At 40.3% G+C, this 26,924-nt stretch overlaps 2 protein-coding genes and 1 pseudogene across 6 annotated transcripts; 1 reads left to right on the top strand and 2 right to left on the bottom strand.

The window, feature by feature from the left end:
* Positions 1-2,813: 2,813 nt before the first annotated feature.
* rsph1 (radial spoke head component 1) lies at positions 2,814-21,806 on the bottom strand. Of its 5 annotated transcripts, none has more exons than XM_076985517.1 (10): positions 21,532-21,806; positions 20,735-20,793; positions 20,547-20,660; positions 13,983-14,088; positions 13,795-13,885; positions 13,506-13,641; positions 13,353-13,424; positions 3,701-3,808; positions 3,164-3,281; positions 2,814-2,989 (listed from the first exon to the last, which is right to left on the bottom strand). In XM_076985517.1, exons 2-10 carry the CDS (start codon positions 20,783-20,785, stop codon positions 2,898-2,900), a joined length of 888 nt encoding a protein of 295 aa, XP_076841632.1. In that variant the 5' UTR covers positions 20,786-20,793; positions 21,532-21,806; the 3' UTR covers positions 2,814-2,897. The 5 variants fall into 5 exon arrangements, with proteins under 5 accessions (XP_076841632.1, XP_076841634.1, XP_076841633.1 ...); XM_076985519.1 differs by lacking the exon at positions 21,532-21,806 and adding an exon at positions 20,920-21,114; XM_076985518.1 differs by lacking the exon at positions 21,532-21,806 and adding an exon at positions 20,868-20,905.
* Positions 21,152-25,763, top strand: cln5 (CLN5 lysosomal BMP synthase). The gene is made up of 4 exons (XM_076985516.1): positions 21,152-21,310; positions 21,583-21,757; positions 21,838-22,063; positions 22,165-25,763. Exons 1-4 carry the CDS (start codon positions 21,204-21,206, stop codon positions 22,650-22,652), a joined length of 996 nt encoding a protein of 331 aa, XP_076841631.1. The 5' UTR covers positions 21,152-21,203; the 3' UTR covers positions 22,653-25,763.
* On the bottom strand, positions 23,517-25,740 carry LOC143485889 (E3 SUMO-protein ligase ZBED1-like; annotated as a pseudogene).
* Positions 25,764-26,924: the final 1,161 nt, after the last annotated feature.

Here is a 26,924-nt window from a genome sequence, read left to right as displayed (position 1 = left end):
CAGAGATGTCTGATTCTGCCATTCTGTACACAGTCCGCTTTGACTCTCCCATTAGATTGGCAATGCAATTCACAGGCAGACCTTGATTCAGAAGGTGTTGTAGGTAATTTAGAGGGACATCACATTTTGGGCGGCCAGTCACTCCATAGCTGACATGCACAAATACTTGAGGGAGCCAACTTTGCTTTTCTTCAGTAACTATCTTGTGCAAGTCTGTGAGTGCATCAACAATAGACTTTGGAGCAGTAATCTGATCAGAAAATGCACTAAAGAGAACAATTTCTTGAGAGCATATGAACTCCAAATAATCCAGGTCAAGTGGCTTTTGACTGAGAACATGCACAATGCGTGTTTGCAGTCTGCCCAACATTGTTTGTAAAAGCAATTCCTAGGAGAAAAGAACAATTCATGTGATAGCTGTAAAAACTGATACTTGGATTATATGAGCTAATAGAGAAAGCTATAAGGTCATAAGATATCAATTATATTTAAAAAGCAATATATTGCAATGAATATAACTATTTAAGTTTAAAAAAATCCATCGGCCATCTTATTTAACAGTGAACTATAAAGGTCTCTTAAAAGGTGTAGCCTACAGTAACAAAGTAGTTTATCAGCACTCCTCCACGAGCGCATCGTCCACATCGATCAATGACTGTACAAATTTTGCGCAGCCAGAAAACACACTCTGGACGGCAGTGCCACCGCTAAAAGTGTGCCAAAAGTCACGTGATCCACAAAGGGGCGTTGTGGACAAGGTTATAATCGTTAACGAAAACGAACGAAAAAACGAAAACTAATATTGAAAAAACATTTTCGTTAACTGAAATAAATAATAACGGTAATTAAAAGAAAAAAACGATAACTAACTATAACTATATTACATGTTTAGAAAACTAACTAAAACATACTGAAATTATAGATAGGATACCCTTCGTTTTCTTGTTTGTCAGTTTATTTATAAGTCTTGTGAACTGATATGAGATTGATTTTTTTTCACTAGAAGTTTTATATTAGCTGGCAGAAGCGTACGACACCTCATGGTCCGTCACGTCTCTTGTTTAGAGCTCCTGCTCGCTATGCTAGCCTGCACAATTACGAAAACAAAAGTTGGGAGAAAACGGCGAGTCCTGTATGAGATTTTTTAAATATGACTACGAGAAAGACTACATGTCTTGTAGTGGAAACAGGTGATAAAATATATGGAGTAGTTCTCAAGAGGAAAAACCCCACGAATCTCAAAGTTCACACAAGAGGGCTAACTGTCAGTACCTTGACAAGCTGGACTCTTAAGTAGCTCCGCCGAAAGAGAAGCAACATCCCGGCTAGGTAGCACCGGGAAGGAGAACCGTAATGGACCGTCTTCACCAGTGACCAAATAGCTGCTGGTTAGTTAATGCAGAAAAACCGCAAGCGGGTGGATGCACTAGTTAATGTGTTGAGACTGGATGTCAACACGACTGTGTTACTCGATTGCCTTCAAAAAGTTTGTCTTTTCACGCGAATCAAAATAGGGTTACGCTCCTATGTTCGTGTCCGTCTTAGTCTGGCAATTTTCAGCAGCAATATTACACATTTTGCACTTAAGGCTTCTATCTTGTGGACTGTTGGTTGTTCAACAGTAATTGAATGCATTTTTTAAAATTGTATCTTTTGATGAGTTTTTATTACACAATATTTACTTTGGACTTTTTGAATCCTGCACTTGACAAATAACCCAAAGTATATAAAAAAACTAAAACTAATACTAGAACTAATGAAAACTAAACTAAAACTAAGCTTTAAAAAAAATATTAAAACTAATAAAAACTAGCAAACATGCTCTAAAAACTAATTAAAACTAACTGAATTAGAAAAAAAAGTCACAATGAAATAAAAACTAAACTATAATGAAAAATCCAAAACTATTATAACCTTGGTTGTGGAACATGTTGTATGTATTTGCGAATCATTATATGGAAATGTATTTGTAAGTCACGTTTTTCATTTGTAAATCGTCTTGTGTTTGTACGTAGCGTTTTTCATTTGTAAATCGCGTTGTTTGTTTGTCGCGTTTTTCATTTGTAAATCGCGTTGTGTTTGTTTGCAAATAGGCTAATATTTGCAGAATATATCCAGTTTGTTTACAACATTTTGGCAGCATTTTAGCTCCATACTTTTGCAACACATCTTGGTGTACCTGTTGCAAAACAGATTTGTGCACTTGTACGGAGAAGTGGGTGGGGCAGTGGGAGATGGGACAAAAATCTTGACTTAGCTTATTTTTCGCTACAAAAAGAAAAGAATTGGAGGCAGAACATTTACGGATAATTCCTTCTATGAATCACCAATCAGTGAGCTCCAACTGCTGATTCCTCCCACAGATCCTTTTAATGGATGCACAAAATGTCTTAAATGCCCATTTTTCAAAGTACATATTTGGCACGTTGCGTCATGTCACGTGGTTAATATACTGCCACAATTTTACAATACTGGCATCATATTGCCCAGTAGGTGCTATTATTAGCTTAGCTCAGCAAGTTTTTAAAAATAAATATATATTAAAACACTGTTCATTTCAGATAATAACGATGTTGCAGTAGGCATATTGCACTGATTTGCACTGGTGGTAGTATGGTGGTAATATATTATTAATATTTAAAAGATGTTCTATGTACTACTTTATGTAAAATAGTTTTTAAATATTTTTTGTGCAACACCTTTATATTTATTTATTGTTATACTGTAATAGTTATAATTCATTTGCTTTCAGATTTGCTGGCTCTGTTGATGGGTGTTCTGTGTTTGCATCTGACAAGGCAATGAAACACTAATTACAGTAATAGTTTAATGTTGCAGCTTAGAAGAGGCAATGACAGTTTTGTGGTATTATATTGACAATACAGCTGTAATTTGCTTCATGATGAACTGTTTTCCAGAGCTGTGCTGTGCTCTCCATTCTGTTCCTCCAGGATGGTCTGATCCTTTGGTTCTCCTGACAAGTCCTGGACTACAAGGGAAAGAGCAGCATGAGCAGCAGGACACCAAGAGAAAGATCTACACCTGCTATGAAAACTGTACACTACTGAAAATCTACTTCATCTTTGTCTTTACAAAGATTGATCTGAAATAAGAAATATTGACCTGAATGTATAATACATATGTTAGGCCACATGATACATACCAGCAGTGGTGTTGTCTTTAGCGGGCATGCAGAGCGATAAAGGGGTCACAGATTTGGGTTTCCATATGAGAATGGCAGTAGCAGCAGGCTGCTCCTCCTCCTCTGTCCCTCCCTTATCCTGTGGCCCACACACTCTTGAGTCATGAAGGATCACACAAAAGCAAATTCTATCTTCTAATACGCTCACAGTTTTCACACTTTGTTACTAGCACACGAATGTTTTGAAAGGCTTGATGTGTTTTTTTGTTGTTGTTGAAGGATCAAGATTGTCAGATATTCACGGACTGTACAATAAATAATAATAGAAAAAAACATCAAGCTTTAAAACATTTGAAACTCCAGTGACTTTCATCTAATTGTATAGAATTGTCTAAGGTCAAACTTAGCAAAAGACTAAATAAGCAGAGGTTATAGTAGGTCTAGATAAGCAGAGGTTATAGTAAGTTTTTTTGGGTCTCTGTTGGCATGCACAAAGGCAACAATCAAACTATAACAGAGAGACACAGCAACAGTGTGTCAAGCTGCTCGCTACAGAACCTCCTCTCCAAAGGCTGCAATGAAGATATAGTGCTTCCCTTGAGGAGTGGATGGGGAGTGCAACTTCAAGACCATCCCATCCTTAATGGACCCCTCACCAAATGCTGGCTGAAGTTTCAGCAGGAAATATCACTTTTATCAATCATAAAATGATTAGAGTGATATGTAACATACTTTAGTTCTCAATACAATTCCATATCTTTAAAACACCAGGAATAAAGAAAAAAAATAGCCGCGAGCGGCAATTGGCGGGTTCACACACCAATAGGCCTCTTTGGCTGTATAGGCAAAAAGAAGCCCCAAAGGTCATTTAGAACTATAAGTGAAAAGAAGCTGTTTCAGTGGAAAAAATGCATAAATCAATGTGCAAAAAAGGTTCAATTGAGGCACTAAAGGCCCTAAAGGTTCAAAATAAATTGTATTGGCAAAATGATTTAGATCACAGAACTAAATCACATGCTGAGATCAGCTTTGTGTGTGTTTGTGTGGTATTTCATGGGAGCAATAGTTTTCAGTCAGTTCTGGAATTTGGCCACTAGATGGACCCAAGTTCTACCATACTGATATCTCATTAATTTCAGCAATGAAATAGTACTTTTGGTGAATTAAAAGGTTAATTTCTGGTCAGGTATTGCACTTTTTGTTATGAGATGTAAATGCAATGATATAGACCTCATTGATGTGAATCATACAAGACCCATTACTTGTCTGTATTCTGCATAACAAGATTGCAGCATCAGTTTTTATGATTTCTTAGGTTTTTGGGTACTGTAGCGCCTCCGACAGGCCAATTTGAACCAAACTTGGCATACCTCACAAGGCCCTCAGGCTATAAAAGCCTTTCAAATTGGGAGTTGATCGCTTACATGGTTTATGAGTTATAGCAATAAAGGTCATTTATGGAATGGCCAGAAGGATATAATGGAAAAATGGACCCACCTGATTATTTTAAAATCCAATATTTTAAAATCAATTTTTACCTCCAGAGTCTACAGATTATGCTCATACCAATTGTTCCATAATTGGATCAAATTTCTAGGACTAAGTCCAAAAGAGCTATTTTCAAACAATTGATGAATGTGACAAAAGTATGCATTTTTTAATAGGACTTGTAATTGCAAAGTTGTCAGGTGTACTGCAAGTAATCAAAAGAATCAAGCTGCATGTTTCTAAGCGACAATTTGGTGTTGTTATGCATGATTTTCACAAATAGCGCCACCTAGTGGCCAAATGTTTCAAAACTGCACAGCATGACACATAGTCCTGAGATATGCACACTGGAGAGGTTTCATGTTGATTGCCCAATGGTAAGTCTGCCAAATGGCCAATTAATTCAAATAAAAATTATTTGGCTCATGGCGGCCATGTTTTTTGAGTGATGATGTCATCATTGTGTGCCTTGATACCACTTGGGTCCCTGATGATGCCTGTAAAGTTTTGGCTTGATGTGACTAATGGTTTCTGAGAAACAGTTTTTCCCATGTTATAGCGCCCCCTATTGGACAATCGTGTCCAGCTTTGATCTCTGACCTCTGAGTCATGTGCCCTAACAACTGATAAAATTTCATGAAGATTGGTCAAAGCGTTGCTGAGATATAGCTGCTTAAGTCAATTTGGCCACGCCTCGGAGCTATTGATTGACATGTGACAACCAGAATTTATGCAAATGTCACAGTTTTTTTTGATAATTATTGATAATGAGATTCTTCTGAATATTTTGACACCAAGATTGAAGAAATCCGATGAAAAACCAGGGACTAGTAGGAAAAAGTAGGTTTTGCATATTATGCAAATTAGCAAAAAATCTAAGTAGGCGGAGCTTAATGGTTCTTGAGGCTTTTTTGTTTGTCTGAAGCCAAGGAATGCACCTGAAGTGGAATTTTCTTTCTATGACCTACGGGGTGGGAGATATAGACCAAAACGCAAAAGGCTGCGCTATAGCGCCACCATCAGGCCAATGTGGGTGTCTGTACTTTAGCACGGTCTCGCAAAGAGACTACACCATTCTGCCAAGTTTGGTGTCTCTGGGCCTTACGGTCTAGGCTGCAGTATGCGTTTTATCAGTAGAAAAATAATAATAAGAATATAGCCGCAAGCGGCAATTGGCGGGTTCACACACGAATAGGCCACTTGGCTTCAATAGGCAATAGACCCAATAGGTCCTTTAGACCCAAAAGAAGCTGTTTGAGTGGAAAAAATGCACAAATAAATCAATGTGCAAAAAAATGTTCAATTGGGGCACTAAAGGCCCAAAAGGATCAAAATAATGTGTATTGGCAAAATGATTCAAATCACAGAACTAAATCACATGCTGAGATCAGCTTAGTGTGTGTTTGTGTGGTGTTTCATGTGAGCAAAAGTTTTCAGTCAGTTTCGGTGTTTGGCCACTAGATGGAGCCCAAGTACCATCATACTGATATCTCATTAATCTCAGTAATGCAATATGACATTTTGGTGAAATAAAAGGTTCATTTCTGGTCAGGCAGTGCACTTTTTGTTATAAGATGCAATTGCAATGTTATAGAACTTATTGATCTGGATCATACAAGACCAATTACTTGTCTGTATTCTGCATAACAAGATTGCAGCATGAGTTTTTATGTTTTCTTAGGTTTTTGGGTACTGTAGCGCCCTCGACCGGCCTATTTGAACCAAACTTGGCATACCTCACAAGGACTTCAGGATATAAAAGCCTTTCAAATTGGGAGTTGATTGCATACATGGTTTATGAGTTATAGCAATATAGGTCATATATGGCATGGCCACAATGATATAATGGGAAAATGGACCAATCAGATAAATAAAAATCCAACATTTTTTTACTCAGTTTTTACCTACAGAGTCTACTGATTATGCTCATAGCAATTTTTCCATAATTGGATCAAATTCCTATGACTAGTTTGTAAATAGCTATTTTCAAACAATAGATGAATGTGACAAAAGTATGCATTTTTTAATAGGACTTGTAATTGCAAAGTTGTCAGGTCTACTGCAAGGTATAAAAAGAAACAAGTTGCATGTTCCTAAGTGAAAATTTGGAGGAGTTATGCATGATTTTCACAAATAGCGCCACCTAGAGGCCAAATGTTTCAAAACTGCACAGCATGACACATAGTCCTGAGATATGCACAGTGGTGAGGTTTCATGTTGTTTGGCCAATGGTAAGTCTGTCAAATGGCCAATTAATTCAAATAAAAATTAATTGGCTCATGGCGGCCATGTTTTTTGAGTGATGATGTCATCATTGTGTGTCTTGATATCACTTGGGCCCCTGATGATGCCTGTAAAGTTTTGGCTTGATGTGACTAATGGTTTCTGAGATACAGTTTTTCCCATGTTATAGCGCCCCCTATTGGACAATCGTGGCCAGCTTTGACGTATGACCTCGTAGTCATGTGCCCTAACAACGGTTAAAATTTTATGAAGATCGGTCAAAGCGTTGCTGAGATATGGCTGTTTAAGTAAATTTGGCCACGCCTTGGAGCTATTGATTGACATGTGACAACCAGACTGTATGCAAATCTCAAAATGTTTTTAAGCAACTTTGATAATGAGACTCTCCTGAATATTTTGACACCAAGCTTGTGGTGATCCGATGAAAAACCAGGGACTAGTATAAAAAAGTAGGTTTTGCATATTATGCAAATTAGCAAAAAATCTAAGTAGGCGGAGCTTAATGGTTCTTGAGGCTTTTTTGCTTGGCTTGAGCCAAGGAATCCATCAGAAGTGGAATTTTGTTTCTAGGCCCTACGGTTTGGGAGATATGGGCCAAAACGCAAAATGGTGCGCTATAGCGCCACCATCAGGCCAATGTGGGTCTCTGTGCTTTAGCACGGTCTCGCAAAGAGACTACACCATTCTGCCAAGTTTGGTGTCTCTGGGCCTTATGGTCTAGGCTGCAGTATGCGTTTTATGCGGAGAAAAATAATAATAATAATAATAAGAAGAAATATAGCCGCAAGCGGCAATTGGCGGGTTCACACACGAATAGGCCACTTGGCTTCAATAGGCAATAGACCCAATAGGTCCTTTAGACCCAAAAGAAGCTGTTTGAGTGGAAAAAATGCACAAATAAATCAATGTGCAAAAAAATGTTCAATTGGGGCACTAAAGGCCCAAAAGGATCAAAATAATGTGTATTGGCAAAATGATTCAAATCACAGAACTAAATCACATGCTGAGATTAGCTTTGTGTGTGTGTGTTTGTGTGGTATTTCATGTGAGAAATAGTTTTCAGTCCGTTCCGATGTTTGGCCACTAGATGGAGCCCAAGTACTACCATACTGATATCTCATTAATCTCAGTAATGCAATATGACATTTTGGTGAATTAAAAGGTTCATTTCTGGTCAGGCAGTGCACTTTTTGTTATAAGATGCAATTGCAATGTTATAGAACTTATTGATCTGGACAATACAAGACCAATTACTTGTCTGTATTCTGCATAACAAGATTGCAGCATGAGTTTTTATGTTTTCTTAGGTTTTTGGGTACTGTAGCGCCCCCGAAAGGCCAATTTGAACCAAACTTGGCATACCTCACAAGGACTTCAGGATATAAAAGCCTTTCAAATTGGGAATTGATTGCATACATGGTTTATGAGTTATAGCAATATAGGTCATATATGGCATGGCCACAATGATATAATGGGAAAATGGACCAATCAGAAAAATAAAAATCCAACATTTTTTTACTCAGTTTTTACCTACAGAGTCTACTGATTATGCTCATAGCAATTTTTCCATAATTGGATCAAATTCCTATGACTAGTTTGTAAATAGCTATTTTCAAACAATAGATGAATGTGACAAAAGTATGCATTTTTTAATAGGACTTGTAATTGCAAAGTTGTCAGGTCTACTGCAAGGAATAAAATGAAACAAGCTGCATGTTCGTAAGTGAAAATTTGGAGGAGTTATGCATGATTTTCACAAATAGCGCCACCTAGTGGCCATATGATTTAAAACTGCACAGCATGACACATAGTCCTGAGATATGCACAGTGGTGAGGTTTCATGTTGTTTGGCCAATGGTAAGTCTGTCAAATGGCCAATTATTTCAAATAAAAATTAATTGGCTCATGGCGGCCATGTTTTTTGAGTGATGATGTCATCATTGTGTGTCTTGATATCACTTGGGCCCCTGATGATGCCTGTAAAGTTTTGGCTTGATGTGACTAATGGTTTCTGAGATACAGTTTTTCCCATGTTATAGCGCCCCCTATTGGACAATCGAGGCCAGCTTTGACCTATGACCTCGGAGTCATGTGCCCTAACAACTGTTAAAATTTTATGAAGATCCGTCAAAGCGTTGCTGAGATATGGCTGTTTAAGTAAATTTGGCCACGCCTTGGAGCTATTGATTGACATGTGACAACCAGACTGTATGCAAATCTCAAAATGTTTTTAAGCAACTTTGATAATGAGATTCTCCTGAATATTTTGACACCAAGGTTGTGGTGATCCGATGAAAAACCAAGGAGTAGTAGGAAAAAGTAGGTTTTGCATATTATGCAAATTAGCAAAAAATCTAAGTAGGCGGAGCTTAATGGTTCTTGAGGCTTTTTTGTTTGGCTTGAGCCAAGGAATCCAACAGAAGTGGAATTTTGTTTCTAGGCCCTACGGTTTGGGAGATATGGACCAAAACGCAAAAAGGTGCGCTATAGCGCCACCATCAGGCCAATGTGGGTCTCTGTGCTTTAGCACGGTCTCGCAAAGAGACTACACCATCCTGCCAAGTTTGGTCTCCCTGGGCCTTACGGTCTAGGCTGCAGTATGCGTTTTATCAGTAGAAAAATAATAATAATAATAAGAAGAAAGAAAAAACCCGACAATTACAATAGGTTTCCCACACTACGTGTGTGAACCCTAAAAAACCCGACAATTACAATAGGTTTCCCACACTACGTGTGTGAACCCTAAAAAAGAAGAAAAATTCGAGCAATTACAATAGGTTTCCCACACTACGTGTGTGAACCCTAAACAATAGGTTTCCCACACTACGTGTGTGAACCCTAATAAATATAGCCGCAAGCGGCAATTGCGGGTTCACACACGAAAAAGGCAAAAAAGCCCAAAAAATTGGCAAAATGATTCAGATCAGAAGTAAATCACATGCTGTGATTAGCTTTGTGTGTATGTGTGTTTTTTGATTTAAGCAGTACATCTTGGCTTGATCCAAGGAATGCAACAGAAGTAGAATTTTGTTTCTAGGCCCTACAGTGTGAAAGATATTGGAAAATAAAAGTGAAAAGAAGCTGTTTGGGTTTGGCCAGTGTGTGCTCTACAGATAGTGTGTGATGACATCTGCGTGTGTCAGAAAGGGAGACACAGAAATAGCACATCTGGCTAGGGCTGCATCTATGTGAACAATATAGGAAGGCCTGCATGTGTCTATACATGATTGGGACTGTATATTACCGACAGAGAGAGATTCAGGGAGCCAGAGACTTTGCTTTGTTAATTCTCTCCTTGCACACCTTGCACGCCTAACATGACTGTCCGTGTATTCAAAGTATGAACGTAGTCTGCAAAGCCTGCCATAACATGACTGACATGACTGACATAACTGATATGACTGGAATGACTTCACTGGCATGACGAACAAAAATAACATGACTGATATGACTGACAACTGGCATGACTGGAATGAGTGACATGACTAGCATGACTGTAATGACATGACTGATATGAGTGACATGACTGGCATGACATGACTGATATGACTGACACGACTTATGTCTGACATGACTGGACTGACATGACTGACATCTGCTTGTGTCAGAAAAGGAGACACAGAAATAGCACATCTGGCTAGGGCTGCATCTATGTGAACAGTATAGGAAGGCCTGCATGTGTCTATACATAATTGGGCCTGTATATTACCGACAGAGAGAGATTGAGGGAGCCAGAGACTATGCTTTGTTAATTCACTCCTTGCACACCTTGCATGCCTAACATGACTGTCCATGTATTCAAAGTATGAATGTGGACTAACATGACTGATATGACTGACATAACTGGCATGACTGTAATGATTTGATTATTTGACTTATATGACTGACATGACTGATATGACTGATATGACTGGACTGAAATGACTGGCATGGCATGCCTGATATGACTGATACGACTGACATTGCTGGCATGACTGACATATACTATACATATATTATAAATATGCATACAAACTATACATACATTTAGGTAGAAGTGTGTGTGTGTGTGTGTGTGTGTGTGTGTGTGTGTGTGTGTGTGTGTGTGTGTTTGTGGTAGTGTATGTTCTGACATTAATCAGATTAAGCAAACAAAGTTACCCAATGTCAAATGTCTTGAATCTCAAGAAGATATGCAGGGGCCCATGGGCCATATAGGATATGAGCATTGTTTAGAGTAAATAATTAACCTAGGATTTGAATACATGTAGCATGCTCTGAAGTATCAGTGTCCATTTAACTGGCTTATGAGTCACCAAGGCCCAAAAGGTCACAAAACATTGTAATGGCAAAACAATTCAGATAATAGATCTAAATCACTTGCTGAGATTATCTTAGTGTGTCTTTGGATGGCAAAAATAAGCTAAACATCAGTTAGTGTGTTGGAAATGGCTAGAGAACTGTGCATATGAAGCATAATTGTAGTCATGTGTGTGAATGTGTATAGAGAAAAAAGTTAAATATCTGTGTGTGTGTGTGTGTGTGTGTGTGTGTGTGTGTGTGTGTGTGTGTGTGTGTGTGTGTGTGTGTGTGTTTTAGTCAAAGAGTAATGGGTATACATGGCTAGGGCAGTGTGTATGTTAAACCTATAAGTAGGTGTGTGTGTGTGTGTGTGTGTGTGTGTGTGTGTGTGTGTGTGTGAGTGAGAGAGAGAGTGTGTTTTCAAAAACAGAAGCTAAACGTCAGTTTGTGTGTTTGTATCTGGGTTACTCATAGAGAAATGGGTAGGTATGGCAAGGGCAGTGTGAAAGCTACAGAGGCCTGTGTTTTTGTAAGTGCATGTGAAAGAGAGGAGGGGGAGGTAGAGCCCATGGGTTGTAAAGTGTTGGAAGCATGGGGGAGTGTGAGGGGAGTGGAGGAGGGGGGGGCAGAGTGTGTGAGAAAGGCACCTGCGTGTGTCTCTAATCCTCCCTCCACTGCTGAGTATGGAAAATGAAAATATTCACTGTAGAGCCGTTTGTGGACGGATTTGGCTCAAAATTGGCACATCGCACCACAATGGTCATGTGAATGTGGATTTCAATTTCCATAACAATCAGACATACTATGGCGTAGTTATTGAACTGGGAATTTGATGTGTTATGATGGTAGCATTGTGATGCATATGAAAAATATTAATTTGTCAAAAACTTAGGATTTTCTCGCTAATCTTAGCATTTCAGCGTCTGCTGAGTATTACAAGGTGTGATTTAAGGTGATGGAGTTAAAATGCTAGGACTAGTATGAAAATGACAAGTTATATATATTTGATAATAGTGAAAAAGTGGTACATTTTTGCAAAGCACATGTAATTACAAAGTTGCTAGGAATTCTGCATACAATCATATGAGTCCAAGCATTTTTTGATAAGTGAAAATATGTAGGAGAAATTCTGGATTTTCTAGTATAGCGCCACCTAGTAGTGCAATTCCCTTCTAACATGAGTATGTCTTAGAGGGTGTGTACATGAACATACCATGTCAGTTTCATGTGTATGTACCTATGGTAAGTCTGTCAAATGGCCAATTAATTCAAATTAAAATTAATTGGCTTATGGCGGCCATGTTTTTTGAGTGATGAGGTCATCATTGTGTGTCTTGATACCACTTGACCCCATGATGATGCCTGTAAAGTTTTGGCTTGATGTGACTAATGGTTTCTGAGAAACAGTTTTTCCCATGTTATAGCGCCCCCTATTGGACAATCGTGGCCAGCTTTGACCTGTGACCTCCGAGTCATGTGCCCTAACAACTGATAAATTTTCATGAAGATTGGTGAAAGCATTGTTGAGATATAGCTGCTGAAGTAAATTTGGCCACACCTCAGAGCTATTGATTGACATGTGACAGCCAGGCTGTATGGAAATGTCACAATGTTGGCGATAAGTTTTGATAATGAGATTCTTCTGAGTAGTTTGATACCAAGATTGTGGTGATCAGATGAAAAACCAAGGAGTAGTAGGCAAAAGTAGGTTTTGCATATTATGCAAATTAGCAAAAAATCTAAGTAGGCGGAGCTTCATAGTTGTATATGAAATGTCCTATTGAATTGAGCCAAGGAATGCATAGGAAGTGGAATTTTGTTTCTATGACTTATGGTATGGGAGATATGGCCCAAAATGTCACATAGTGTGCTATAGCGCCACCATCAGGCCGATGTGGGTCCCTATAAGTGTGTGTGGTCCTTTTGACCTAGAGAACAAGTTTGGCAAGTTTGGTGTGTCTAGGCCTTACGGTTTAGGCTGCAGTATCATTTATAGACAGCAAAATGGGAAGAAGAATAATAATAAGAAAAAAACGCTAACAATTACAATAGGGTTCCCACACTATGTGTGTGAACCCTAATAATAAGAAAAAGAAGAAAAATTCGAGCAATTACAATAGGTTTCCCACACTACGTGTGTGAACCCTAATAAAATCTTTTAACTCATACGCATGTAGTAAAACACAGCTCACGTTACCTGGTCCATGTGAATATACTCTCCATGCTGCTCACACCCAATGTCAAACACATACTTCCCTGGACCCGAGGGCTGGGGAAAAAGCTTGGATAAATAAGAGAAAATTACCTAATCTAATAAATGGAATGGAAAAGGAAAAGAGGCATGACTTACATTACTATTATGAAAACTGCCCTGGTATCTGTGGTTTAGATGGATGAACTCTCCAGCTGACTCCATCTTACCCATAATCCATGTGCCAACGTACTTAGAGCCTGTGTCATGATATGTGTACACACCTTGTCCATGCCTTTCAACGAAATAAAGGAAGAAAGAAAGAAAAACATAAAATAAATGGTATGGCCAGGTTAAGCTATTAAAAGTCAGACAAACATAATTAATTCATTCAATACATCTAGAACATCTGAATTCAAATGAAGATGGTGAGTGTTGCCAGCTGCACCTTTGATGATGGACCCATTTCCCATCATACGTGTCTCCATTGGGATATGTATAGATGCCATGACCCTGCCTCTGGTCATCCACCCAAGAGCCTTCAGGGAGCAGGGAGGAAGAAGAACAGACCACTTTTGAATTCAAACATTTGTGCCCCAAGATAATAATTTGGAAGAAAGTACTTGCAACTCTCACCTTCATAAACAGAACCATCTGGATAGTAGAAAATACCTTGTCCATGTTTCATGTTCATGTAATACTCTCCTATGTATCGAGCACCATTCTTGAATCTGTATGTTCCCTGGCAATCAACATCCAAAATGGAAACATAAAATGGAATGTCATACAAATATATATTAGTGGGGAACCGTCAGGGCCCTCTACGCCCTCTCAGAGGGCCTAAAATATTCTTAAAACATAAATATATATAATTTATCCAATTTTATTTTATCTACTTACAGTTTGACAATCGACATCTAAACAATTACAAAAATATAAGCAAATAAATTATTCACCCGTGTCTATTCAATCTGTTCTCTATTCAAGGTGAGGGGTTAAGTGGAAGCCTGTGAGCCTGTGTCTCCCCCTATCAGGACTGTGATGCCCGCTGTTCGTTTACAGAGGGCCAGGCAGTTATAATTCAGCGCAATACCAGTTTCAAATGACAGTAAAATTGACCAATCATATCCTCTCTCTTAGTGGGCGAGCTGAACTGTATGATAATTTCCCGCTGTGACGACGCTAGCTGGCGTTAGCGTATCACCGCTAGCTAGTTGCTATTCATTCCTTTGATGCCCTCGTGCGCGTTGTTTACATATTCCGCTTCCGAGGAACATGTAGCTGTGAACCTTATTTTGTTGGAACCTTAAAGCCTGGTTTATACTTGACGCGTTGCGAGGGTCCGCGCTGCGAAAATGACGTAATCGCTGTGGCTCCGCCCATGCGCGAGGGCCTCGCACGCTGCCGGTTCGCGAGTTTGTGCACCTCCCGAATTTTGTAACTTCGCGCGCGCCGCGCGTTAGCGCAATGAACAAAGTCACGTTTTCAGGGTTCATACACCTTTATAAGGTGGAATTCAAGCATTTGTATGTCACTTTCAAGGTCCATTTCAATATTTCCCTGCATGTTAAACTTAATTAAGTTAAATATTTATACCTATACTCGAAATAATTAGCTTTTTATCACATTATTTAATGGTTGTTTATTTTTAAAACGCCCAATCTTCACGTCTTCACGTTCTCTCATGTTTCATCCTATTCTTTCGGAGAACACTGCAGTGACGCTCGCCAAACTAAACACCTCCACCGTTCGCGCGAGGTGGGCGGAGTCACGCGCTACAGTCACTCGCGAAAGCTTTATTTTGCTTAAGAAGTTATCTAGTACAGATATTATTGTTTATTGCGTTTTTAAAGCTGTACTGTCGTCTCAATTTTTATTTTTTTTAATTGCAGTTAATTTGGAGAGGAAACAATTTTTTTGGGGGTGGTGGGAGCGGGCCCAGGTATAATCGTCATGGTTCGCTACTGATTTTATATACACTACCGTTCAAAAGTTTGGGGTCACCTAGACAATTTTGTGTTTTCCCTGAAATCTCATACTTTTATTTATCAAATGAGTTGCAAAATGAATAGAAATATAGTCCAGACATTGACACGGTAGAAATAATGTTTTTTTTTTTATATATTATTTGAAATAATTTTCTACTTTATACTTTGCTTTCGTCAAAGAATGCTCCCTTAGCAGCAATTACAGCATTGCAGACCTTTGGCATTCTAGCTGTTAATTTGCTGAGGTAATCTGGAGAAATTTCACCCCATGCTTCCAGAAGCCACTCCCACAAGTTTGATTGGGTTAATGGGCACTTTTTTCGTACCATACGGTCAAGCTGCTCCTACAACAGCTCAATGGGGTTGAGATCTGGTGACTGCGCTGGCCACTCTATTACCGATAAAACACCAGCTGCCTGCTTCTTCTCTAAATAGTTTGTGCATAATTTGGAAGTGTGCTTTGGTTCATTGTCCTGTTGCAGGATGAAATTGGCTCCAATCAAGCGCTGTCCACAGGGTATGGCATGGTGTTGCAAAATGGAGTGATAGCCTTCCTTATTCAAAATCTCTTTTACCTTGTTCAAATCTCCCACTTTACCAGCACCAAAGCAACCCCAGACCATCACATTACCTCCACCATGTTTGACAGATGGTGTCAGGCACTCATCCATCATCTTTTCAGTTGTTCTGCTGAAGTTGTGTGATCCAAACACCTCAAACTTTGATTCATCTGTCCATAACACTTTTTTCCAATCTTCCTCTGTCCAATGTCTGTGTTCTTTTGCCCATATTAATCTTTTTCTTTTATTAGCCAGATATGGCTTTTTCTTTGCCACTCTGCCCTGAAGGCCAACATCCCGGAGTCGCCTCTTCACTGTAGACGTTGACACTGGCGTTTTGCGGGTACTATTTAATGAAGCTGCCAATTGAGGACCTGTGAGGCGTCGATTTCTCAAACTGGAGACTCGAATGTACTTGTCTTCCTGCTCAGTTGTGCAGTGGGGCCTTCCACTTCTCCTTCTACTCTGGTTAGAGCCTGTCTGTGCTCTCCTCTGAAGGGAGTAGTACACACCATTGTAGGAAATCTTCAGTTTCTTGGCAATGTCTCGCATGGAATAGACTTCATTTCTCAGAACAAGAATAGACTATATATACAGTGCCCTCCATAATTATTGGCACCCCTGGTTAAGATGTGTTCTTTAGCTTCTAATAAATTAAATTGTTATTGTGGAAACATACTCTTACACTGACAATTGTAGAAAAATGTAACCTTTAACTCAAGTGAAGTTTAAGGGGGAAAATAAAATCCCTGATTAAGAAATAATTATTCTTCATAAAATCACCTGTTCCACAATTATTGGCACCCCTAACAATTCTTAGGAAATAAATGTAATTAAAGAATTTCTGTCACTTCTACAGTAGTTCACAAAGTTAATCAGAGTATGTAGGAACATTTAATTAGCAATTTACAACTTCCTGTTTCCCTGGGGTATAATTATGACATGACACAGAGGCCATTTCTCTTCAACATGGGAAAGACAAAGGAACATAGCATTCAAGGCAGATGTGTGTTGACCTTCACAAGTCAGGCAATGGCTACAAGAAAATAGCCACTCGCCTACACCTGTCCATATCTACTGTCAGAGGAATTATTAAGAAGTTTATAACAACTGGGACAGTGGTAAACAAGTCTGGACGAGGACGCAAGTTTATTTTGCCACCACGCACAGTGAGGAGGATGATAAGAGAAATAAAAAGTTCTCCAAAGCTAACTGTTACAGAACTGCAACAAATGGTAGCATCTTGGGGTCACGAAGTCTCCAAAACAACCATCAGGCGCTATCTACATGCCAACATGCTGTTTGGGAGGCATGCACGGAAAAAACCTTTTCTCACTCTCAATCATAAACGAAAACGTTTGGAGTTTGCTAAGCAGTACTGGAACTTCAACTGGGACCATGTGCTTTGGTCAGATGAAACAAAGATAGAGCTTTTTGGCAACAAATGCTGTAAGTGGGTCTGGCGTAACACAAGAGCTGAGTATGCAGAAAAGCACCTCATGCCCACTGTGAAATATGGGGGAGGATCAGTGATGCTGTGGGCCTGCTTCTCTTCCAAAGGCCCAGGGAACCTTGTTAGGGTGCATGGCATCATGAATGCTTTGAAATACCAGGACATTTTAAAACAAAATCTGGTGGCTTCTGCCCAAAAGCTGAAGATGGGTCGTCACTGGGTCTTTCAGCAAGATAATGACCCTAAACATATGGCAAGAGCTACACAGAAATGGTTGACCACACACAGAATCAAGCTCCTCCCATGGCCATCTCAGTCCCCAGACCCCAACCCCATTGAAAACCTGTGGGGTGAGCTGAAGAGGAGAGTGCAGAGGAGAGGACCCAGGTTGCTGGATGATTTAGAGAGATTGTGCAAAGAGGAATGGTCGAAGATCCCTCTTTCTGTGTTCACCCATCTTGTGAAACATTATAGGAGAAGATAAGGTGCTGTTTTGTTGGCAAAAGGGGGTTGTACAAAGTATTAACATCAGGGGTGCTAATAATTGTGGCACACATTATTTGATGTTGAACAATTATTTCTTAATGTGGGATTTTTTTCCTACTGAATAAATGCACTTGAGTTAAAGGTTGGATTTTACTCTTTTTTCCATCGTGGTCCTATATTATTTAGAAAAAAAACTCAATTTATAAGAAGCTAAAGAACACATCTTAACCAGGGGTGCCAATAATTATGGAGGGCACTGTATATATATAAAAGACATTTTACAGACACATTCTACAAGTGGCTAGCACTTTAAATTGACATTCATGTATATATATATCCACTGACAGTGTATGATATTCCAATGACTGAAGTTGAGAGGCTAGAAAGGATTGTTAATAAGGTGGTAAGAAAATAGCTTGGGGTTCCACATTGTCTTAGTAGTGTAGCATGGTTTGGGAGAGGAGTGCTAGAACTGCCACTAACAAGCTTAGTTGAGGAGTTTAAATGTGCCAAGGTAGGCCAAGAAATGTTGTTGATAGGGTCGAAAAATGCACTGATCAAAGCAGCGGCACCAGTGACACGTACAGGAAGAAAGTGGAATTCCCAAGAGGCAACTCAGGCAGCAAAGAGGGCATTGGAGCATAGAGATGTTGTAGGGCAGGTGCAAAATGGGAGGGCAGGACTAGGGTCAGGTGATACATGGAGGGCATTCAGCAAGGCCACATCTCCTGAGAGAAGGCGAATGGTGACTGGTTTTATTCGAGAGCAGGAGGAGGAAGTAAGACGGGCAAAAGCTGCAGGACAGAGTAAGCAGGGTCAGTGGATGAAATGAGAAAGTGTAGAGAAGAGGAGAATCACCCGGCAAGAGTTGTGGGCATTGGATGCGAGTCGTATAAAGTTTCTTGTGGGAGCTACTTATGATGTGCTTCCAACTCCACAAAACCTTGGGCAGTGGTTAGGTGAGGATCCAACTTGTAAGCTATGTGCAGGAAGTGGTACATTGAAGCACATCCTGTCGGCATGCAAGGAGAGTTTGTCACAGGGACGTTATACATGGCGGCATAATCAGGTACTACTAAATCATTGGAAGGTGCACTTGATAAGAAGCAGTTGGAAGTTAATGGCATGCCGGTTGCTAGTTCCAATAGAGTAATTAGGTTTGTGTGTGAGGGGCAGCATAGCAAGGAGCCAGCACAGTTTTCAAAAGTTGGTGGTAAGTGGGCTGATGCAAGAGATTGGAAACTGTTGGTTGATGTAGTCTGTAAGTTGCAGGTTCCAGAGTGTATTGTAGTCACAAACTTGAGGCCAGATGTTGTGTTGTATTCTGAAAGTAAGCGGATAGTGTATTTCATAAAGCTAACTGTTCCATTTGAAGACGAAGTTGATGCAGCATATGAAAGGAAAAGGTTGAAGTATGCAGATTTGGTGGCTGAGGTAAGAGAGCAGGGCTGGCAAGCACATATTAGACCTGTAGAGGGGTTAGGGGTTTCGTGGTGAAGTCTGCCACAAGACTACTGGCTGAGTTTGGATTTAGAGGCTGTGTGATGAGAGCAGTGGTAAAGGAGTTGTCAGCAGTAGCTGAGAGATCTAGTCAGTGGGTATGGCTAAGAAGGGCTGAGGTTAGGTGGGGTAAGGATAGTACTTGAAGAGATAAATTGTTTGGTGTGTGTGATGTTGAGATATGGGTAGGATTGTCACTTGGCTTTTCCGATAGCCGTCGGGTAGCAGGGTTGTTGGTAAATTTTGTGATCGGCTACATTGTGAGCTTGGAGGGGGGTGGGTCTGGGATGCCAGACTCCACTGATGAGCCTTCTGGAGGTGTTGGGGGCTCAATTCATCGAAACACCAACGAAGGGAGGTGCCTTCCTGATGACCCCAAGGAAAAGCTTGCAAGGTATTGTGTGTGTCCATGTCACTTTGTTTTGAAGGTCAGTCCAGGTTTGGTTGGTGGTCTGAGTACTTGGCAGTTGAGGCAATGGACCATGAACATAGTGCGCTGTGCTTCTGGATCCTTGTCGAGCCAGTATCAGATTGTAGCTGCTGCTGTGTTCTGTTCAAGCAACTAGTGTGTGCATAGGGTGTGTGAAATCTATCTTGTCTTCTTAGTAGTATTGGGTAGGTATTATTAGATCATAGTTGTTGGTTGGTTAATACATCCTAGCCAAGCCTGTTGCATGACTCCGGATGTTAGGTGCAGGATTTATCATCTTCCTGTATTATGTTACTTATATATATAATGTCAATTTAAAGTGCTAGCCACTTGTAGAATCATGTGTCTGTAAAATGTCTTTATGGATTATATATTTTACAGTTAGTTCGCACAAGATGACATGGTGCTTTCTTTGGGGACCAATAGTGTTAGAACATTTAACATGTGTATTGTAAATGAACCAGGCAAATTCTGAAGAGAGGTGTAATATGTTTTCTTTGAGTTTAGAGATCAATCTGGTTATAGGTTAGAGAAAGCAGGCTGGTTACACCAGGCATTCACAGTTATCTTTAGTTCTAGAGTGGTACTTTCATGTTTCGTTTTTGTTTTTAATGTTCAATTTAATTAAACGACCTAAACAGACAAGACAAAAGGCATAGCTACGTTTGGCTCAATTAAGACATAATTAAGTCTAAGTTAGCTAGCTGGCTAGGTTAATTAGCCTGGTTAGCTATTTTACCCAAGCCAACGTTAGCTGTTGAGGCTAGCAGACTAGTAAAGTACCTGGCCAGATCTTTTCCCGTGTTCATACATCCCTTGATATGTGTCTCCGTTGGGGAGGACTGTCCCCCCGAGCCCGTGTCTCTGTCCCGCTTCGTTTCGCTCACCCTCGTACTCCTGCAATACACAATCTGTGATGCCGAAACACTGCTGACAATTAAAGTCACTAGTGATGAAGTGAACAAACTTACTCCAAGATAGCCCTGCTCATCTTCAAACTCTTCCGACCCAACATCTGACATTGTTTATTCTGTCAATAGGAGCTAAGGTTAGACTACAAAAGATAGATTATAGATATAGATGTAGATATGTACGTGAACTAACCCAGAGCTAGCTAGCTAACTACCAAGAAAATGGAGCTTGTATTTGCTGTTACCATGACAACAGTAAGGCACGAATTCACAATAGACGTGCAAATGTCAGCAGCACTGGGTAAGAAATCACACTATAGTCTATAAAGTTACTATCGTTTCTACGTAGTAATCAGGGTTAAACTGATAGTTTTTTATTAAACTTAAAGTATGTCAACTATGCGCTGCATGTCTGTTCGACAGTTGCGAATTCTCTCCAAAAACCTCGTGAGAAACATGTGAGTTTAGATTAGTGTACCACGTGACTAGGAAGCGTCTGCAGACACACAGATGTAGTTCCTGGTCCAACATGGCTCGGCGGCTGTTTGCTGCTTATTCTGTCTTTCAGATTTGGTTTGTGGCATTGATCGAGTTTCAGAATATTAATGGAAAGCAAGTTTGGCCGGTCCCCTACAGGTACACGACATATCGTTAGCTAGCTAACTAACTAAATTGTTAATTTACAACATAACTGGCTAACTAACTTATTGACATCAACGTAGTTAATGAAGGAGCGAACTACGAAGAAAGTTGTTGGAACCAACATGCTAGCCGGCTAGCTGACATACTGTTGACTAGTACCATTCAGATATTTACTCAGTTGTTTTGCTGAAGTAAAATGTTTTAAATGCAGTTACCGGTACTCCCGTGACCCGGTCATGTGTGTTGCTTTGGTGGCACAATAACAGGCGATTTGAGCGGCGTCCAGACACTGACCCTTACTGCAAGGCGTTGTACCCCTTCTGCCCCACCGGCCACCCGGATGGCCGCATACCTCATATGAGGGACAGTGATGTAATCTCAGTATTTCGACTTCAAACTCCAGTGTGGGAATTCAAATACGGTGATCTTCTAGGCAAATTCGTAAGTCCATAATTTAGCAGCCATTTCCAATCTAATCCGTTATGCTAATTTGTACTTCAAGGTGTCTGTTCTTTTTTCAGCATGTGATGCATGATGCCATCGGGTTTGCCAGTTCAGAAACAGGAAGGAATTATACGATGGAATGGTATGAGCTTTTCCAGCTTGGAAACTGCACTTTTCCTCATGAGCGAAAGGACACTGTGGCTCCTTTTTGGTGTAATCAAGGTGCTGCTTGCTTCTATGAGGGAATAGATGACATGCATTGGCAACAGAATGGAACTTTAGAAAAAGTGGGAGAAATTTCAGGTATAAGATTGGCCACTCATTTATGCAAAAATGTATTACCTCTAGTTAAAAGATATTGCGCATACATTCTAAACTGTAAATGTCACTGTTTTCTTTCTTAGGTAATCAGTTTAATAACCTATCTCAGTGGGTCCAACAGGACAATGAAACGGGTATTTATTATGAGACATGGACAGTGCGGTCTGATCCAGGGACCAACTCCACAACCTGGTTTGAATCGTATGACTGTTCACAATTTGTACACCGGACTTACAGGGAAATGGCAGATCTTGGAGTCAAGCTCTCAAGCAAAACTCAGACTAACTACACTAAAATATATCTGTACAGCGGAGAACCCACATACCTTGGAGACGAGGACACTATCTTTGGTCAGTCGTCCATGAAAACTCTGGCTGCAGAAATCAGAAGGTTTTATCATTCTTTTCAGCCTAATCAGTCAATGCTTCAGTTCCTCTTTAGCTTGATTGAAGCATATGACAAAGTGGTAATAGAGAAGACATTCTATTTGTACTACAACTTTGAGTATTGGCACTTGCCAATGAAACCACCCTACATCCAAATAACTTATGAGGAAGTTCTTTTACCGTAAATACTGCCATCAGACTTTTACTAAAATGTATGTTCACTGTGCTTTACACAAGTTATACAGTGGCAAGAAAAAATGTGAACCTCTTGAAATTTTAGTTTTCTGCATTAACTTGTCACAAAATTTGATCTGATCCTCATCCAAGTCAAGCATATCGACAAATAATGTGCCAAAAATAATAACGCACAAAAATAAATTTTTCAGGTCTTTATTGAACACACTCATTCAACATTTAAAGTGATAGTGGAAAAAGTATGTGAACCCTTGGAATTAATAGCTGGTTGACCCTCCCTTGGCAGCAATAACCTCAACCAGGCGTTTCCTGTAGTTGCGGATCAGACCTGCACATCATTCAGGAGGAATTTTAGCCCATTCTTCCTGGCAGAACTGCTTTAGCTCCGTCATGTTCCTTGGATGCCTGCCTCAAGTGTACAGCTCTCTTTCAAGTCAGTCCATAGCATTTCTATAGGGTTGAGATCTGGGCTCTAGGGGTGGGAATTGTTTACAATCTCACGATTCGATTCGATTTCAATTTTGGGGGCCACGATTCGATACAAAATCGATTTTTGATTCAAAAACGATTTTCGATTCAATATCTATTTTCGATTCAAAAACGATTTTCGATTCAAAACGATTTGATTTATAACAATTTCTGCTTCAGTCTATAAAATCTGCATGATCAACTACAGTCTGCTTTGCAAGACAGAATGACAAATACAGAAAATAAAGTGTCTCACATTTATTTAACAAAAATAAAGTGCTTTGGTAAAATAAAATGCTACAGTTAAATAACATGCACTTCTTTTTACAGGCAAGTTGCAATACCAAAAAAAAAAAAAACATGGAAAACATTTTTGCACAAATGAAAGACTAATATTTTTCAGTAGCTTTAAATAAAATAAAAGTTTAAGTGAAAAATAGCACCAGTAAACTAGCTGCCTCAAAATTTTTCATGAAAGTGTCTCTAGCAACAATAGAACTGTCCACAACTGTGCAACAACTGATGACTTTCAGAAAGTCATAAAAGAAAACTGGACATAAATAGTGTTCAAGATTACTGTTCATTTGCACGTGCAACATTCAGATTCTTTTGTAAGAAAAGAAGCTGATCCACGTGTTCTGGAGTAAGACTGCTTCTCTGTGCTGTCACTATATCTCCAGCAGTGGAGAATATTCTCTCAGCTGCAACACTAGTGCCAGGAATACACAAGTAGCGTTTAGCCTGTCTAGCCAAGAGAGGGAAAGCTGCCTCATGGGTTCTCCACCAGGTTAGGGGGTTCTCTGACAGAGAAATTGGAGGGGCTTCCAGATATGTCTTCAGTTCCTCTTCAGCTCTGGTGCTGGCAGATTTACGGACAACATGTCTTGCCCAATAGATTAAACAGTGCAGAGGGGCTTCTTTTTGGAGGAGGGCCTTCTTCTGGGTCTGGATGTGGTGTCTCAGACTTGTCCTCACCATCCTCTGAGTTCACATGACTGCAGCAAAGAAAATTCAAGAGTCATATCTGTCCCACTGTACAATATAATCACAACAGTAGTCACTCATTTCATGGTAAAAAATATTATTTTTAAATCCATGCATGCTTAACAAACTGACCTACTTTGCTATACATTTTTACATGTATAAATTTGTTACACAGTTTAACAATATATTTATATTGTTCAGTACCTGGAGTGCAGCCTCTGCAATTACATTGGCATGGACTTCCAGCTGGTCCTTCATGGCAAGGAAAGGCAGGGCCTTAAATCTGGGGTCCAAAAATGAAGAAATGTAAAGCATGTGCTTGTCCTGTGCACCATTGTATCTTTTAACTAGATCTTCATGGATTGCCAGTTTGATTTCCCTGATAACTGGTGTGTCAGCAGCAATGCCAGTTGCCTCTGTGTCATGCAGCAACTGAGCATGTAAAGGAGCAATAATTGAGAGTGTAGGTGTAGAATCCTCAGACATTATGTAGGTTGCATCTTTCATTGGTTTTAGTGCCAATGCTATTTCCTCAGCAGTGGAGATGTCCATGTCACTTAGTGTACAGATGTCACTTCCACATCATCTCACCTGTGGAGAGAGGAGCACGGCGCATATAGCAGGCTGCTGTTCTAGGAATCGCTCAATCATTTCTAGCGCGCTGTTCCATCGTGTAGGAACATCCGTTTTCAATTTGTGCAGCGGTAACTGTAGAAGTTTCTGTTTCTCCTGCAGTTCATGATTTGCGACGGTGCTGCGGTGGAAGAAACCAGTAATGCGCCTGATCCTCCCAAGCAGTCGTGACACTGTAGTTAGTTTCAGAGCTCGTTGGGCAGCCAGGTTCAAAGTGTGGGCGAAACATGTAATGTGTGTCAAGTTATCAATCTGTGTAGCGGCTAGCATGTTAGCAGCATTATCTGTCACAATCACCAGATCCGCGACAGTGAGCTCCCATTCATCAGCAACGGAGTGAAACATCGCATTAATATTCACAGCCATGTGGCTTTCATGCATCACACGAGTTTGCAAAACACGGGATTCGAGCAGCCACGTGTCTGTTATATAGTGAGCTGTAAATGTTACAAAAGACTGGGTTGCCCTTGATGTCCATGCATCACATGTTAGTGCCACTCTGGTCGTTTTGGTTAAGGTACTTGCGACGTTCTTTTTAGTTTCTTGGTAAAGCTGTGGCACAGCTGTCTCCGTGAAAAACTTATGGGATGGAATGGCGTACCTCGGCTCCGCTGTCTGCAACATGTATATGAACCCCTCGTTCTCCACCACGCTATAAGGCCGTAAATCTTTGGCGATGAAGCAGGCGATAGACCTGGTTATTTTTTTTGCCCGCTCGGAATTAGCGGACAGTTGAGTGAAGGACTGCAGTGTGCGTTGGTCTGCTGCTGGTGGCGGACTCGGCTCCAAATCTTTTAACTCCGGGTGATGCCTGGTTAGGTGAGCCCGTGCATTTGTAGTATTGCTAAAATTCTTGAGTTTCATTTTGCAAGCCTTGCACACAATGTAGCTCATATCAAGTTCGGTTTTTCCAGGTATTCGGTAAAAACCAAAATTTGCCCATATCTTTGCCTTCCACGAAGACGGGACAGGCTGAATTTCTCTTTCCTCCATTTTTAGTCTCGCGTCTGAAGTCTGAAGTCTCGCGTAATTACGTAAGGCGAGACTTCACCACGACTTAGAATCGATTTTGGGAGATTTAAAATCGATTCTGAATCGTAGTAAATGAGAATCGATTTTTGATATGTGAATCGATTTTTTGGCGCACCTCTACTGGGCTTTGACTTGGCCACTCCAAAAGGCGGATTTTGTTTTTCATAAGCCATTCTATTGTGAACTTGCTCCGGTGTTTTGGGTCATTGTCCTGTTGCAACACCCAACTTCTATAGAGTTTCAGCTGCCGTACAGACTCTCTCACATTATCCTGTAGAATTTTTTGATACACTTGGGAATTCATCTTCCCCTCAATGACTGTAAGCTGACCAGGCCCTGATGCAGCAAAGCAGGCCCAAATCATGTTCACTCCACCATACTTGACGGTTGGGATGATATTTTTATGGTGATGTGCAATGCCTTTTTCATGCCAGATGTATCGCTGCATGTTCTTTCCAAATAGTTCAATCTTAGTTTCATCTGTCCACAAAACATTTTGCTTGTACTGTTGTGACGTGTCAATGTGCTCTTTCGCAAACTTCAGGCATGCAGCAGGCATGTTCTTTTTAGTAAGCAGCGGCTTCCTTCGTGGTGTCCTGCCATAGACACCCTGCTTGTTCAAAGTTTTACGAACTGTAGATTCATGAACACAGATGTTAGCCTGCATCAATGCCGCCTTCAAATCTTTGGCTGTCACTCATGGTTGTTTCTTTACCTCATTGATAAGTCTCCGTTGTGCTCTTGGGGTAATTTTGACTGGGTGCCCACTTCTTGGAAGAGTAGCCACAGTCCCAAATTGTCTCCATTTGTAGATTGTTTGCCTTACTGTAGACTGGTGAATTTCTAAAGCAGGGGTGCTCATTACGTCGATCGCGATCGGTCGATCGCGAAGGAATGTGCGTAGATCGCGTCACATAAAATAGTAGTAGATGAATCGCACATCTGCACTGACGGTTGTATTTTGATTGACATTCACGGTAGCCAATCTGCAATCCACTCAACAAATTACGTTCGCCCCCCCCCCCGCTCAACATATTACGTTCGCCACCCCCCCCCCCCCCCCCCCCCCCCCCCCGCACTCACTCCTGCAGAAGACCTTGCTTTAGAGCAAAACAGCAGATGCCCCATCATTGTGGAATTTGATG

This window comes from Brachyhypopomus gauderio, unplaced genomic scaffold (genome assembly GCF_052324685.1).
Source record: "Brachyhypopomus gauderio isolate BG-103 unplaced genomic scaffold, BGAUD_0.2 sc40, whole genome shotgun sequence".
Taxonomy (NCBI): domain Eukaryota; kingdom Metazoa; phylum Chordata; class Actinopteri; order Gymnotiformes; family Hypopomidae; genus Brachyhypopomus; species Brachyhypopomus gauderio.
This window is presented reverse-complemented; position numbering and strand designations above follow the sequence as displayed.

Excerpts from the sequence above, each read along its gene's own strand:
- rsph1 (XM_076985517.1), bottom strand. The coding sequence starts at position 20,785 with ATGTCAGATGTTGGGTCGGAAGAGTTTGAAGATGAGCAGGGCTATCTT. Across the intron at positions 13,642-13,794 it reads AAATGGGTCCATCATCAAAG|GCATGGACAAGGTGTGTACA; the intron begins GTGCAGCTGGCA and ends TTTCGTTGAAAG. Across the intron at positions 3,282-3,700 it reads TTGCAGCCTTTGGAGAGGAG|GATAAGGGAGGGACAGAGGA; the intron begins GTTCTGTAGCGA and ends TGTGGGCCACAG.
- cln5 (XM_076985516.1), top strand. The coding sequence starts at position 21,204 with ATGGCTCGGCGGCTGTTTGCTGCTTATTCTGTCTTTCAGATTTGGTTT. Across the intron at positions 21,311-21,582 it reads GTTTGGCCGGTCCCCTACAG|GCGATTTGAGCGGCGTCCAG; the intron begins GTACACGACATA and ends GCACAATAACAG. Across the intron at positions 21,758-21,837 it reads GTGATCTTCTAGGCAAATTC|CATGTGATGCATGATGCCAT; the intron begins GTAAGTCCATAA and ends TTCTTTTTTCAG.